At 39.8% G+C, this 15,850-nt stretch overlaps 1 protein-coding gene across 13 annotated transcripts in view; it reads left to right on the plus strand.

Moving 5' to 3' along the window:
* The window catches only part of CTNNA3 (catenin alpha 3), a 438,881-nt gene that overhangs the window by 327,875 nt on the left and 95,156 nt on the right, over positions 1-15,850 (plus strand). For all 13 annotated transcript variants that reach the window (XM_069019044.1, XM_069019041.1, XM_069019045.1 and 10 more), the window contains one exon: positions 611-811. In XM_069019044.1, coding sequence (XP_068875145.1) covers positions 611-811 — 201 coding nt within the window. The remainder of the gene's footprint in view (positions 1-610; positions 812-15,850) is intronic.

The following is a 15,850-nucleotide window of genomic DNA, read 5'->3' on the forward strand; positions in this document are numbered from 1 at the left end:
ACCAGTCTTTAGTTCCAGTATTTTCTCCTTCATCTTTGTCCTTCCTGCTGATGTTTTTTTCCTCATTTCTACATACTTGAGTATCAAAGAATGGTTTGGTAAGCACAAATATAGCTTTACTATTGCCTGTTTAAAAATTTATGTTTAGAAAGACAAGGGGGTGATAATTTACTTTAGAGTTTGATTTAGCATGAACATCCTATGGCATGGATATAAAAGAAGTTGGTTTAGCTGTTGAGCAACTGTTTGTCATTGGAGACTCATCTCATTAGGGAAAATGTTGTCCCAGTGGCTTAAGCAGGTTTCAACAATAAAGTAGCAGCTTTAATAAATTTTCGTTCATTTTGCAGATACTTACCTTGTGTGTAAGGCTTTATGGTTTTCATATTTTTATGACACTTTCTGAGTCAGTATTTTATTGTTGCTCTTGCTTATAGGAGAGTATTACAGTGCCTTTGAATTCTAGGAATCGGGAACTTGTTAGCAGAATTTCAAGGCAGTTCAGTGTAGGTTTCCCACTGTAAGTTTTGCAGCCAAGCTCAGCTGTGTGTGTAAATGGTGTCTGAGTGCATAAGAGGTGTGTGTTAAAGCAGTGCCATTGTGCTTGCAGAGAGCCACATCCTGGAGGACGTGAACCGGTGCATCGTGGCGCTGAGGGAGCAGGATGCCGAGGGCCTGGACCGTGCCGCGGGCGCCATCCGTGGCCGCGCCGCCAGGGTCGCTCACATCGTGGCAGGGGAGATGGACAACTATGAGCCAGGAGCTTACACCGAGGGGGTCATGATGCACGTGCAGCATCTCACCAAGGCCGGTGAGTCTGGTTTCTGGAGCTTTTATGGTGGTGTAACCTTTCCTTTATCTGCCACATTTAAAGTGAATCCTGTGGGTCGCTGATGTAACGCATGGGTGGTGCACTGATGGTTCCCTCTGAGGTCTCTGCTCTCCTTTCAGCAAGCTGAGTTAGGATGAGACCCTGCAGTTCAAAACTCACTTTTAAAATTTTGAGTTACATGATGTCTGTAAGGTTTCTTAAGTTATGGAAGGCTAGTACTGGGCTTCTTAATGCATGTAACAATGTTTGAACACTTGTAACTAATGAGGCAGGAGCTTCCCACATTGTTGCACTGGCCTTACCGCACCTGAGCTGAGCAGATGAAAGGCCAACTCAGAGAAGGAGGTGCATGATTTGTGTGTACTTCCACTTTAAAGACTGTTGAGCAGCAATCAGGTGTCCCAAAAAATCTTCAGTTTTGCAAAGCAAGTTTGAAACTTTCTAAAATGTTTAGTAGTCTCCTTCACATTTTCATAGTACTAAAAAAGAGGGCATCCTATATTGAGTGCCTGTATTGAAAATGCCTGTACTGGCCACAGGGGGTGTAACTGCACTATTTTAGAAATGGTTCCTGTGTTTTCTGTAAATGAATCTCCGGTTTTCATAGTGTATACTTAAAAAAAAAAAAGAAATTATCTGTGGAGTTCCCAGTACGTCCATGTTTTCAGTGGTTGTGAGTCTAATAGTTGGCAGTTAAACTGCTCCTAAGAGATTTTCTCCAAGTCTGTACATCCCTGGACTATAGGATTTCGCTTCCTGAACTCAGAAGTCTAAATCCTAGCTCTGTCAATCTAAACAAATGTCTAGTACCTTACATTTGACTGATATTTGCTTCATTTTACCACAAGAAAAGACAGGAATTTTGTTTGAGCTTGCTCTTAGTAAGTTCAAATATGTCCAGGGCAGAACCATCTTCATGTGAACAAGAGTAAACTGACATTGTAGTGAAGTGGCAAAAGGGACAGAATAGTGGGAAGAGTTTGAAATAGACTTGCCTGTTTTTATCTTACTATATTGTGATGAGAAAATTGAAAAAATGTCACCATTGCATTCCTTTCTTCATGATTTCTGGAAGTACTGTGACAAATATCAAGAGAGGCAGCATAGAAAAGCAAAGTTTTGATTCTCATTTAAAAGCTGAGCCCGTTTTTCTTGAAACTGATAGCGTTTAAAGACATTAGGAGTTGACAGTGATTTCTGTTCTGTTGCCTTGCTTTGACAGTAATATATATATATAATATACCTAAACCTGTCTGTCTGCAGAAGACAGGGAGACACAACACTGGTTGTGGTTGGAATGTTTGCTTGTTTCAAGGGACATCAAGCATGGTGACATCTCAAATGACTTTGCAGTACTTCAAAGAATTCACTGTCTTTATGTTGTTCAATAGGAGTGGAAAAAAGGCACATGTACTTCTCTTTTCCACCTGTATTTATATGATCTGCAATGAACAGACATCGAGCTGTGTGAGAGCTGCTTGGTTGCTTCCTGGTTTTGCTATATTTAACTTTTTCAGCTTACAGGTAAAATGTAGGTAGACTGTAGCCCTCAGGTGTAACCTAAACCATTCTATCCCAGCTGGGTCTTTCAGGTCCAGCTGATTGCAAGGGGACACTTCACCAGGAGAGAACTCTGTATTTATACTGCCATAACCTCCTCAGTTAATTTCCATAAATAACTTCAGGCAGTGAAGGGCATCCTTTATGCCTAATGAAGAGATGAAGTGTTACTGATGAGAAATTATTGCAGGTAGTGTAGAATTAGGGAAAACAAAATTACAGACAAGCAGCATACGTGGAAATAGCAGAGAAGTAAAAACAAAAATGGAAGAGTGAATGGGAGAAGAAATAGGAAGGATGCAAATTGGAGGTAGCAGGAGAGAGAAAACGTGCAGAAAGAGGAGCAGATATATTTACTGTTTGTTAAAACAAAGATCAAGGTTAAATTGTGGAATACATGTTGAGGTAATTTATAAGAAAAAGGTTTAATTCTCTTCATTGCAGTATGCAAGAAAAGAGCATAAGATCACTGAATCTGTCTCTTCATCTGGAAGACATCAGACATATTTAAGATAAAGTGAGCTATTCAACAGTAATATCTTAATACTGCCAAAGAATGAGTATTAAAAACTGGATCTTAATTTCGTAGCTCAGGTTGTGTAGTCTGGTGTACATACGAGCTGTTGGCAGCCAAGTGCATCTCTATAGCACTGTACAATGGAGTGTCTGCTTTCTCAGGTGTATTTATGCTGTTCCTCTGTTTTAACCCTTCCCTTTCCCTGAATAAGAAGAAAAACCCCAAGAAAACTAACACCAAGGCTCTGCAAAAGCCCCATTTATAGTGTGGAGTCGAGCTTTTAGAAGTTAAATACTGCCCGAACTGGAGTTGTCTTTGCAGCCTTGATATCCCTTGATTTGCACTCTGTGTGTGCATGACATGCATTAGGACATTGTGGTTATGTGATTGTACACAGCTGTGTTCCTAACAGCTGCTTTATGCAGGTCACTGCATGGGTATAGGCCAGGGTCATGTATTAGAAAAGGCTGAAGTCCACAGGCTCAATTTAGAATGTAATGAAGCATAAGGCTGTGGGGAGAGAATACATGATCTCATATTGGAGATAGCTGTAGATGGACTTGATGATCTTGGTCTTTCTGAACTGAAATGGTTCTGTGACTCTGTAGTTGCAGTGCCAGGGCCTGTGCAGAGTTTCTGCTGATACCCAGTCCTTGAGGCTGTAGTAATGGGGGGGTGCAGGGATGCTCCCCAGCTCCTGCTGTGAGGGAGTGCTGTGCTGGCTGCTCCCTAGTTCTACAGCACAGTGACACCGGGACGTTCTCTGTCCCTCCTGCCCTCAGGTTTTCTGTGGGAAGAGCAGGGAGGTGGGTGGGGAAGAGCAGCAGAGCATTCCAGCCAAGGCCCCGGTGCAGATGGCTGTAAATCAGTACTGAGCATTGTGCCCTGGAAGCGTCATGGCCCAGGGTCTGCGTAAAACCTTGGGGACACTGGAGAAAAGTCTTCAGCCATGGGGTCTGTGTGTTCTATGGAGGCAGCAGGTTTAACCCCACACTGCCTGTTGGACTGTGCAAGGGTAAGGTAGTTGAGCTTGAGGCAGTGTTGTGGTTTGGTTAAGGCTGTGAAAACATTACTGCTGATGCCTCTTTAGTTCCTAATGTCTGGCACTGTTGGATAGATCAAAATAGGCAGATTGTTGCATTTTGGTAGGGTTTGTTTACTGTTGTATCAAAGTAAAATGAAACATTTAGGAACTCTTTTTATAAAACCCTAAGGTATTTTTACTTCATAACAGGAAGGGAGATCTTGTTCTCTACTTTTAAATACCAGTCTTCTATGTTATTTTATTGTCTGCCAGAATCTGCAGCAGTTAAATTTAAGTCAACAATTTATATTATGGCATATATCTGTCGATATAGTATAAAGTCTGTATTGTAAATTTGGTCTGCAGTTTTGCTTTAATGCTAAAGAATAATGATATACATACACATGTAAATACATACATAAATCCCTTAGGTATTTAGATGTCTACAGATCTTATAAAAAAACAAGGAAAAGGGTGGAGACAAAGATTGGAAGTATTTTAACTGTCTCAAGTCCCCAGTGGGCCAAAGACATTGTTTTCAGACCTCTTTTGGAGTGCTTGGATTTGTGTCTGGTGATTTTCTTTAAGACCTCACAAGCCTCAGTTACTTTTTTGGCAGAATGTTTCAATGTCATATTACGTGCCAGTATGAATGAATTTATTTATTTACACTAATTTATTTATTTATTTATTTTCTGGTCCCAAGATTGCTATTTTGGTCACCTTCCAGTCTCCCCTTTCCCTTCATAGCCCTTTCAGTGTGAGCACTTGTACAGCTCCATATTAGTACTGATCTACTACATCTGAAACAGAGCTTTCCTGTACAGTGATTTATTAATTGATTCTCTAGGGTGGATTAAATCTACTGCATTGCTTTTCTCTGGAAAAAGGTAATTTATCTCAGTCATAAAAGGACAGTGGGGTTTTCATGATACAAACTTCCTTCCAACTTAGGCTTTTTATTTAGCTTTTCCATTTCTTGCAAGCCTATGTGCACAAGCTAATGGCTTGTATTTCCCTGGCTGCTTCACTTGCCTTTTTCAAATCCAGTTCACAGGTTTTGTTGCAGCATCTTATGTGAAATGACTGTCAGTTTCCTTTGTCCCCTGCCTCGAGTCTTCTGCGGTAGGGATTGCCTGCTCTTCTTCAGGAATATGACTCTCTTTCACCCAAAAGACACTCTCCAAAGAGGAAATGCAAGAGGGGGTTGTGCCCTCTCTGACATTTATGACTTATTTTGTCATCTTTGGCAAAGCCACCTGAGCCGGCATGGGGAGCAAGGAGCACCTGCAGAGACTTCACTGGCTTTTCCTAAGATGTATACTCAGATAGGATCCTTAAATGGGATGAATGGGCCGTTGAAGGTCCTTACCTCTTGTCATAGAGCAAAAGATACCAATATGACCAACTTTATTCTAAATTATTTATTTGGGGATAGCTAAAATGAGGTGAATGGATCTTACTCATTCTGTGGGGCGCATGAAAAATCCTAAGTTTTTATTAATTTAGAAACACAAGTGTTTTTAAGGAAAAATTATTTTTCACCCCTTGTTCATCACTCTCAGAATGAGAACTAAAGAGAATACTTGCTGTTCAAGTCTGTTTAGTATTCAGTGATTTTTACCCTTTCTTATGAAGCCCAGAGACTGCTGAAGAAGACTGACTCTTGACACTTCAAAATACATTAATAAAAAAAAAGAAAATCCCCAAAACATTTGAAGAAGGAGAGAGGCCTGAGTATGCAAATTTATGGAATTGGTGAACTTGTGAAATTGGTACACAACCCAGACAAGGAACAGCTTATGAGTAACTATTCAGCAGAATTATTGTAAGAGTAAGAGGAAAAAAAACATGGGCCAAGAAAACCACTGAGGGTATTTTCATGACTTAGGCTAAAACATTCTTTGTGTATGTTACATGATGATTGTAAGACTATAACTTAAGCAATAACCCTTCATTCTTGTGGCTGTTACTCTATTACAGAATCAATAACTTCCATTTGGTGAAGTCTGCAGTGAGACTTTTTTTTTTTTTTAGGGCTCTGTTCTGATCCTTCTGTGAAATTCTGTTAAGAATGTTGGCTTTAAAAACCAGATTTTGCTTTTGATACGAAGAATGCTCTGAAAAATAGGGGGAAATGCCAACATTTTTTGTGTTCCAGGTAATCAAAAAATGACCCTGAACATTGTCATTTCTTTTTGCCAATCTTTTCCTCCTTTCCTCTAGCTCAAAAATAGCTTTGCTTCACGGTTAGTAACAGTGATGTCCACGTTGATTATAAGCATTAAGGGCGTTAAGGTGCCTTTAACTACACATTTGCTTCTTTAAAATGCTGTTGCACTTAGTGGTCATTTAAAGCACTGAGAAGAAACTGCTGTACAGGGCACTGCTCCCCCAGGCCTTGCTCAGTAGCAGCTTCAGAGTGCCCAATGCAGACTCACTGTTCAGGGCAGTTCTTGAACACACTCAAAGTCTCCAAGAACTTTCCTTCTTCTTAAGAGAAACCTTAATAAGAGCAGCATTTAAAATGCAGCATTTTTATAAAATAAAATCATGTTTCTGAGGGTAATAAATTTGGTTTTGCCGTGTTCAGTTGAGTTTTGATACTTTTTTTGGTTGTTAGGTCATTTTGCTGAATTAGGATCATAAATACCTTTCTGTGACCTGCCATGGATTCGGCACACGTGGTCTTGTTCCATCTAAATTACATGGGGAGAGGGAGGGAGGTGACGGAAGGGTCTCTTGGTTTGAGTGGCATTGGTGGAAGAACTGGAAAAGGGAGGACGTTGTGTGAATTCTGCATCGTACTCCCATGGTAATGAATTTGCCATGTTCCTTGATGAAGCCTGGTTTGCCTGCAGTCTGATTTTGGAGCAGAGGACACTTTGGCTAAGCCTTCCTTAAAGTAATGAACACTAGTTGTTGTCTTTGTTTCTGCAATTTCCACAGGCCGTACAGGGGAAGTGAGGATGGAAGTATACTAATGGGCAGTAATGGCTTTTTTTGTTTCTTCTATCCAGTGTTTTTGTTTTGTGGGCTAGGTTTTTTTTACGTTGGTTGGTTTGTTGGATTTTTTTTCAAGTAGAATTGCCGTTCTGAGTCACTGTATGTGACATTTTGTGATAAATCTTCCCTCACTTGAAGCTACTTTAAGAAATGACTTGTGACTTTCCAATATCTGTATAACTTTCATATATCCCTTTTAATATATTTCTGTCTTTTGGATCTTAAGGACCACTGGACTGGTCTGGTTCAGTAGAGTCCCTTCATTAAAGACAGCCCTTCCTTAAGCTGATAACAAGATCAGGGAACTACTGCTGTTCCTTTTACTATGTATTTTTAACTGAAGCAAACTCTCAAGCTTGCACAAGGTTATCTCTATGTCCATATCAAAGCCATTACCTTCATTTCAGCTGTGACTTTCTTGCACAAAGTGCCTTGACCTCTGTAATGTTAAGCATTATTTCATTCCCAAGTCTGTACTTGCCTTTCACTTCCAGCTCTGTAGCCTTTCCAGTTACTTGGAATGTGTTTTCCAGAGCCTCTGGGGCACAGTTTTCTCTCATTATTGTTGTCATAATGTTGTTCTTGTGGTCTTGTATCTACAAACCCTGATGCTATTGTTTCTTTGCATTTTGGGAGGAGTTAAAAGCATGCTGTGTCTATTGCACTTGTCCAGGGCTAGCTTGCTGTGTCTCGGACACCAGTGATTAATTATTTCCTTTGCCGTTCCACATTCAGAGAATCCTGTCATTCTGTTGTCTTTTAGAACACTGTAACACATTGGAGATGGCGTCTTTCTTACAGAAGGTGAAGTTTTTGTCTGTTTTACAGGCTTTTTGCGATAGAAACATTTTAGTTCTTAATGAGCAGCTTTGGCTTCATCTGATGTGTCCTGGAGCTAAGCTGGTCAGATCTACCTGCTGGGTTTTCCCAGTACATACTGAAGTGTTTTGAATACTTTGGAATTTACCACTCTTCTGACCATTTGCATGTCAGAGCATGGTCTGCTTCCTAAGCAGGATTGTGGACTGAGTAACTTCATTTCAGAAATCATCAGTGCTTAAAAGTTCATTCTCTATTTCATAGTACCTATGAAGACTGTTTTGGTTTAAATCTAAAGTATGAATCCAGTCTCACTAATGATTTCCTTAGTCCCGAAGAATGGCAGTACTTTTTTGTTCTTCAGCCTTAGCTCACTCCTAAGTTCTTCAGAGAGATAATTTCCTAACCTGAATTTACAAAAAGCACCTTTCGCAGTTTTCATTTTTGCATGTAATAAATTTTTATGTTTTATAGTAAAGTTTGTAATTTTTGTAACATGACCTATCATAAAATTATATGATCACCCTGCCTCCCTTCAATAGTATTTCCAACTACATACAGCTAACTCAACTCTGCTTAAGATTTTTCTAGTGATTCCTTTCTGGCAATATGCCCTCAGCTCTTCGTGCTTCGTTCCTTAGAAAGCATGAACTGTTAGATCTGGAAATGATGCAGTGGCTCTTGATGGGGGGAGCATATGCATAATTCAGTAGGATTTATAAATGCCTGTGTATGTATGTTTGGATTGTAAATCTGTTAACATAGTAAAATTGATTCTTGTTGAAATCATAAATGATAAGCTTGTCTTTGTTTTGTTCGCCTTGTCTCAGTAAGTCTGTCACCACCATTCATGGCAGTATTTGGAGAAGTGGCATTGTATGCATTATATGCCAGATAAATTTCTGTAAAAAGGTTTTTTCCTTGCCTTCTGGGGACGATATTCTGTTTTCTACCAGAATCCCACTGCTGGGCAAGGACATCTCTGAAGCTGGTTTTGTTTGCTGCAGGCTTTATTTTGTGTCACAGCTGATGAGAACAGCAGACCACCTCCTCAGTTTACCCAGTGCTGTTGAACAGCTGCAGTTGTTTTGGAATAATTCATTAGACAGCAGACAAAGTGTAAGGAATGCATCCATTGAATTGAAGCATTTGTCATGGAGTTTTGTGTGGAAATGTATAACTGTCTTTCACTCACTCCTTTTTGATTGTTGTCAGGCATTAAAAATTCAAAGGTAGACAGCTTCAGTCAGCAGATGACAAGGTCTGTATCTCAGACAAGGGTATTGTATCTCATATCAAGGGTATTGTGCAGAAAAGTTGTTGCAGAATTCCTCACCTTCCCAAGTGCTATGAAGTAGCAGCCATGTTTTGCTTGTGGAATACTGGGCCTTGGCAGCTACGTTAGGCAGTAAACTATTGATGACCCTCCTAATCAACAGGAATGATTGGAGAAAACCCATAGATGTTTCAACAGATTGTTTGGTTTTGGGTTTTTTTCCTTATGGATTAATTTTCTAATTTCTTCCCTGAACTGAAGCTTCAAGTAACGTTCCTTGTACCAGAATATTAGTGCTTTCCCAGGAATCATATTTTTGGTGTTGAGGGAGGTTTAAGATAATTGCCTGAAACTGATTCCTAGGTCTGAAGTCAGAAGTGTTTAGTGAGCAATTCTAGATGATATCAGCATACTGTTGCTTTTTATATGCTTATGTTTTTAGGAGGGGGAAGCTAGAGTTCAGGAAATACTGTGAAGCAGACCTCTGAGGAAGCATTAATGGTAAAATAAATAATATTTAATGATAGTATGCCAAACATTAAAGTTGATACATTGATTATAATAAGAGTGCCAAAGAAGATGGGAAAGATCTAAGAACGCGACCCTTGGAAAGATGATGGTACTCACTGTACACTTTCCAAAGTAGGCCTTGCCAAACTCAAAATGTTGGGGGAAAGATTTCTGGAGAACAGAGGATGCTGAGGATGGGCTGGGCCTTAGTGCAGGTGACTTGTGAGAAGCAGGGGAGAGATTGAGAGTTTAATGTGGGGAGGTGGCAGCCAAGGGACAATGGATAGAAACCTGCAGCTTCCTGAGAGAGTTGCAGTGACTCTGGTGCCACTCACTCTTGGCAGAGACAGGTGGCACAACTAAGGGCAGTGGCCACAAGCTGCAGCAGAGGAATTCAGGGACAGTGAGGACAGAGCAGGGGATTTAATTCACTGTAGTGCAGCGCTAGAATAGAGATGCAATGACATTTGTCTTTGAAGGTTTTCGAGACTTAGCTGGACAAAGCTGTGACTGACCTGACGTTGTGTTGGTCTTATGTCTAAGGAGATGACATGCAGAATCCTTTTCAAGTAATGTATGTAGGATTTTTTCCCTGTGTTAGGCACCAGCTGCATTCATGTAAGAGTCAGCTTTTCTGGGTAATTAAATGCTTTAACATGGGCATTCATACTCTGTAGTAACCTCAGATTCTTAGAGAGAAGAGTTCTTTCTGTGCTTAGTGACTTGCTTGTTATTAGAAATACATACTGTTAGTATTGACAAGGACTTTCAGTGTAAAAATGCTTGCATATACTTCATTCCCAATCTGCAAATTTCTCTAGAATGCTAACACAGACCTGTTATATGAAGTATCATGTATTAAATGGTGGTCAAGCATAGAAACATTGCAAATGGATGCAATCCATATGTGGGATTTAGTCTGATACATTTCCAAATAGGCAAAGAAGCATTTAAAACCGATAGGTGCTCTGTTTTTCAAAGTGTTTGTTTACTCTTCAGCGTGATCTTTTCAAACAGTGGTAATTTCTTTTTTTCCTGAGAGCTAAGAGTAAAATTTTCAGCAGTTTCATATTTCTTTTAAATAACAACATAGTCATCTTGTGTTTACTTAATTTTTTTACTTGTCTTGCTTATCTTTTATTCTGTGAGATAAGTAAGGAAAGTAAGAACCTGGATCTGCAAACACCTTTAGAGTTTGTATCTTAATAGTGTTAGAAGCAATGCTAGTTTTATCAGTATAGTTTTATTCAGTTTCAAATAATGGTAGTTATATTCAGAGTATTTTTAGTCTGTTTCTAACCACTGTTGTGAGCTGATAACTGACTTTCTTGAATCTTTAATAGTCTGCTATTCTGTATCTTGGAGGAAAATTATTATTTCTGCATTGCAGGTTGGGAGAAAGCTTTCTTGTAGTCAGTCTTTGTAAACTATAAACCACAAGCAAAGAACAAAAACATCTTGTGGAACCTTTTCAGCCTTTCCGTAGTCTCTCCACGGAATCGGATGTAGCAGGAAATGTAATTGGCAGTCCCTTTCTTGTCTGTCAGCAGTCCACTGCATTTGGAGTTCTCTCCCTGAGTGTCCATGCAGAACAGTCAGTACCTGTTACAACTGATACTCCAATTGTTCTTTATGTTCTTGTACAGAACCTTCTTTACCTGAAGAACTTTTCCCTGCTGATAAAAGTAGGATTTGCACTAGTATCTGTAAATGTTGCTAATTTATTTAGCCACTAGTTGATGAAGAGATTTCAGGTAGATACTGAAGAAGGTTCTTTGTAGCCTTATTGGTAGGCAGCTGGGTAAGACAAGGTTTCTTTTGTAGGGCAGAACATGTAATGCAGGATGCAGTTATGGTCAGCATAGAGTGCCAATGGCCCCTTCAGGTTTGTGCTTTGAACCCTGAGAGAGAGCCACTTGAGTTTGTCACCTTGGCCATAAACAAGCTGCCTTATTGGTTTTTCACCTTCTGCAGCTAGCAGGTTTATTGCTCTAAAATGATGATATGCTACAGTTGAACATTTTCATTAAATGTACCAGGATCGCTTTATCACTCTTCATTTTAATCCATTTCAGTAATACCATATTCTAATAATGAAAGCTTACATGGTGGGCTTCAGCAATTAGAACCTATTTGCAAATCCACTGGAACTATTGCTACTGACTTCTCTGGTTGTGGTGCAAGCCCTGGATCCCTGTTCTTTCTGCCTGGTCCCAGTGTTTGTGATCCCATTGAACTGAAGGGCTGCAGTAAAGGCAGGGAGCACACACAGTGTTAGCCTGTCACTGCTTTCTGAATCATTCTGAGGCTAGCTCTGAATGTTAAATTTAGAGACAGTATTCTTCCGGCACCATTTAGAAAAATGTATTTTCTGCAGTTGACAGCATTTATTGGTATTTCACTGTAATTATGTATTTGAGGATTTTGGCTACCAAGCTGTATTTTTCTTGTGCTTGCTTTTTAAATGTCAGTAGTCTTCCATGAAAAATAATTCTTCTTAATTAAATTATTTCAGTTATTCCAAGTTACTATTGTAGTAGACACAGAACTAAAATGTAGTGACCCTTTTCCCAAATACATTTTGCCCAAGGACATTTTGGCTTCTATGTTTTTCTTGTTTGCTAATATATGACAAAAACATGGTATCTGACTGTGCCTAAAAAGCTGCGTTTAATTTTCTGATGTTTCCATTGGGATAAGCAAATTTTTTTTTTTTTTGTCTTTGGGCCAAAAGAAGCTTGGAATCTTGTGCAGTTTTATTCTTTATGGCTAATTTAATTACTTTCAGGTTTTCTAGGTTGATGCTACCCCCGCTAGGAACCAGATTTCTGAAAAGACAGTATTTCTAGTAATCTACCGAAATAACTGGCTGCATCTCAAAATCAAATGTTTAGATTGTTGTTTGGTGCTAATGTTTTGAAGACCAACTCGTTGTCAGCATAGTTATATTTGGGAAAATACGTCTTAGTTACGTGTCCTGAGCTTCTGAAACTACACTGGTGTCTCCTGAAATGATGTTACTGTAGTACATGGGAAGCAGCCTGTACCAAGCAGGTCATAACTTCCGCAGCACTCTCTGCTGTGCCGCCTCACTGAAGCACTTGCTGGGGATGATAGACAAGTTTGTATGTTGGTAATTGCTGTGCTCAGTTGTTTCTTCCTGCTTTTCTCCCTTGTAGGGTGGCTGTAAGGTTTTTGTGAATGAACACCATTCTCTAGCTTAGGTGATTTATAGCAAAATGCTTCTACAATACAACCAAACAAGGGTCACAGAGAGGTGTTTGGGGAGGTTGTAATTTTATTTTTTATTAAATTCTCAAGACTTCTCTTCCCTGCTTAAATTACTAAAAAGCTGCTCTCTGCTCATTATACATAAGAGACTATCTGAAGTCACTCCCCCCCACAAAGACCTCAATTTCCTCTTGAATTCCTTTTTATGGCATTTTCTGTGTTCTGCTCAGTCCATTTGGGAAATCCTAATTTGGGAGTATTAGGTCAGCTGCCTGTAGACACTACCTGGTGTGTTAATTGTCTCTTTGCTCTTGCTGACTGAGCTTTGGCTGTGTTTTGGGGTTTTTTTAAGGTACAGACTTAAGGTATTTACTGGTCTTAGCTTCTGTGTATCTATGTGCCATTCTGTGTAGTGCAGATGCCTCTAAAAGAAACCCGGGGACTTCAGTTAGAGTAAGGAAGGGCATGTTCTGGGCTGTGATCTGAGCTGAGGAATAGCAGTTGTTTCCACAGCTCATGAATGCCCTGCTGTAGCAGGGGACTGATGAGACGAGACAGGCCCACATGGGCCACTCTGTCTGCTAAGGAATGAAAGATAAATTCTGAAATTTGTCTCATCTGTCCTAGGGGGAAATGTCATTCTCATCTGGGATCTCATGGTCAGTCTGTCCTTGAGCATGGCAGCAAAATATATTAGGTAGAGGGCTTCAAAAAAAAGGAGGATTATGTAAATGATTTAAATGATCTTTCTGCTCTTTTTAGTGCTGTGACCTGCCTCTAGTAAGTTCCTTTTACAGGGAAACTCATCTACTCCCTCAAAACCATTCCATTGAAGATCCCTCTGAGGGATCCCACTGAAGCCTTGAACTGTGATGTTCAGATGCAAGGCACTGCTTTAAATTCCCAGGTGCAGTGTTCCATGCGTTTGCTAGGCTGTGCAGGGGCTGTGGAGAGGGTGCTTGTGTTGGGGAAAGTCCAGGGATTCCAAAGTCACGAGCAATCCTCTGTACCCATACATTACAGAGCACAGTCACTTGGTGTGTACATCTCAACTGTCCTGGTGCAAAGCAGAATAGCTGTGTGTTCCAGGTAGGAAGCTGAATCACTGTCATGGGTGTGTTTAGGGGAGGAATAAATTAGGGCTGTTTCAAAATTAAAAGCAGCAATTTACTGGTTTGCCATTCATTAATAACACACACAGCCAATAATTAGGTCTCACTTGCTATCAATATTTTCTCATATTCAGGACAGTTAACTCCTAAAAATCTTACCCTTGTTAGCTGTGAAGATCTAGTACCTCAAAACTGCTGTCATGTTCAGCATAGTTTATGTATAAATCTGTCTGTAAACATATGCATATAAAAAAGATTTATGATGTCCATTTGTATATAGCTAGGTAATTCTGTAAATACTTCTGTGTATGTGTATACATGCTCAGCTGTGTGCTTGTGGGTCTGCCAGCAGTCTGACAGCCTTGCAAGCTGCAAAACGCCTCTGCGCAGCACAGTTGCAGCTTGCATAGGTCTGAGTTAACAAAGCAGATACTGATTACAGCTTGCTTTTTTAGGAAACTTTTTACATGCAACAGGCCTCTGCCTGGACTACTTCATGTTGTATTACGCTGTCATTATGCAGAAACTTTAGCTTGAAATACTAAATTCCATTAGGATAATTTATAGATCCTTATGCTCTAAATAGTCAAGGAGGGGAGTGGCCACAATGGAGGATTCTGAGACTGTGCCTCTCATAATGGCCCAGGATTGAGACTGTCGGAGGAATATGAGCTGTTTCAGGTGTTGTAAGTTCCAAAAATAATTAATCCCTTTTTCTGCATGTAACCTATAAGCTTGTTACCAAATAAGGTGACTGAATGTGAATGCTGATATATGGGGTATATCAAATGCGTATAGTCACAGAGCTCTTCTACTTCTCTCATACTCATGTACAGGTATATGTATATATGTGTAAATATCTCTTGGAAAGCCATTGGATACAGTGCTATAATAAGCTACTAATTTAACATTGTGTCACAGAAATACAGGGTTGAATTAAAAGTCTGTACCATTGTGAAATCAGCTTCAGAAGCAGCTTGATCTTCCTATTAGGAAGGATTGCATTATGTGGATTTGTAACAGTCACAAGGGATTGGAGTTTCCAAACCTGTTTGTGTTACTCAGCTCAACCCTTTGCAGTGGGTGCACAATACTCTTCTTTGCAGTAATTCCATTATGAATTCAATGTGTTTTGGAACACCTGTAGTGAAGCTGTCTCCATCAGTCACTGAAACAGTCTGTTCCGTCCTGAACTGCGTGTTGGGTGCTGTGACTCAGGCTGCTGCCAGCAGATCCCTTGTATTTCACATGGTGAGCTTTAACCAGCACAGTTGCTTTAGCTTAGATGGGTTTTATTTATTTTTTAATTCTTTATATACCATTCTGGGTTGAAGTGGCATTAAGAACAGACATCATACTTAGCAGTGCAATTGACTTACTGGAATAGGCAATGTTCTTACAATGATCTGAAATTCTTAGATACCTTTCTAGAAGAAATTTACAAATGATTAGCATTTAATCATGAGAAGTGCAAATCATTATTTGATCTCAGAGTGAGATTACGTAAAGAAGTACTGAATGTAGGCCGTGTGGCTATTAACTATTTTTTTTATTTTCTTTAGTATTACCTTGCATTTAAGAGGTGGCTGTGTTTTTAATCTTTACAACCATACTTTGCTTATGCTTCGCTTCCACTGAATTCTTGCAACTGGAAAACTGCTTAAATTCTCTGGAAGCAACCTATATATACCCATCACACTGACTGTCATGCTAGGTGGTCAGGTTATTGGAGGAATAATAAAATACTTGAGGTATACACCTCCTGCCTCAAGTCTCTTCTCGTGCTGCCACCAGCTGTGCCTTGGCGTAGGTCTAGGTTGCACACTCCTCTTTTAACTTGCCTGCCTGCACATCTGCTTTATTTCAGTGCTCTGCTATCGTGCTAGTTTCATATGAAATTCATCCAGTAGTTTTTTAGGCCTTACTTGGCCATACTTCTGTCTTCAGGTGGGTTTTTAGAAGT

Source organism: Aphelocoma coerulescens, chromosome 6 (assembly GCF_041296385.1).
Source record: "Aphelocoma coerulescens isolate FSJ_1873_10779 chromosome 6, UR_Acoe_1.0, whole genome shotgun sequence".
Taxonomy (NCBI): Eukaryota; Metazoa; Chordata; class Aves; order Passeriformes; family Corvidae; genus Aphelocoma; species Aphelocoma coerulescens.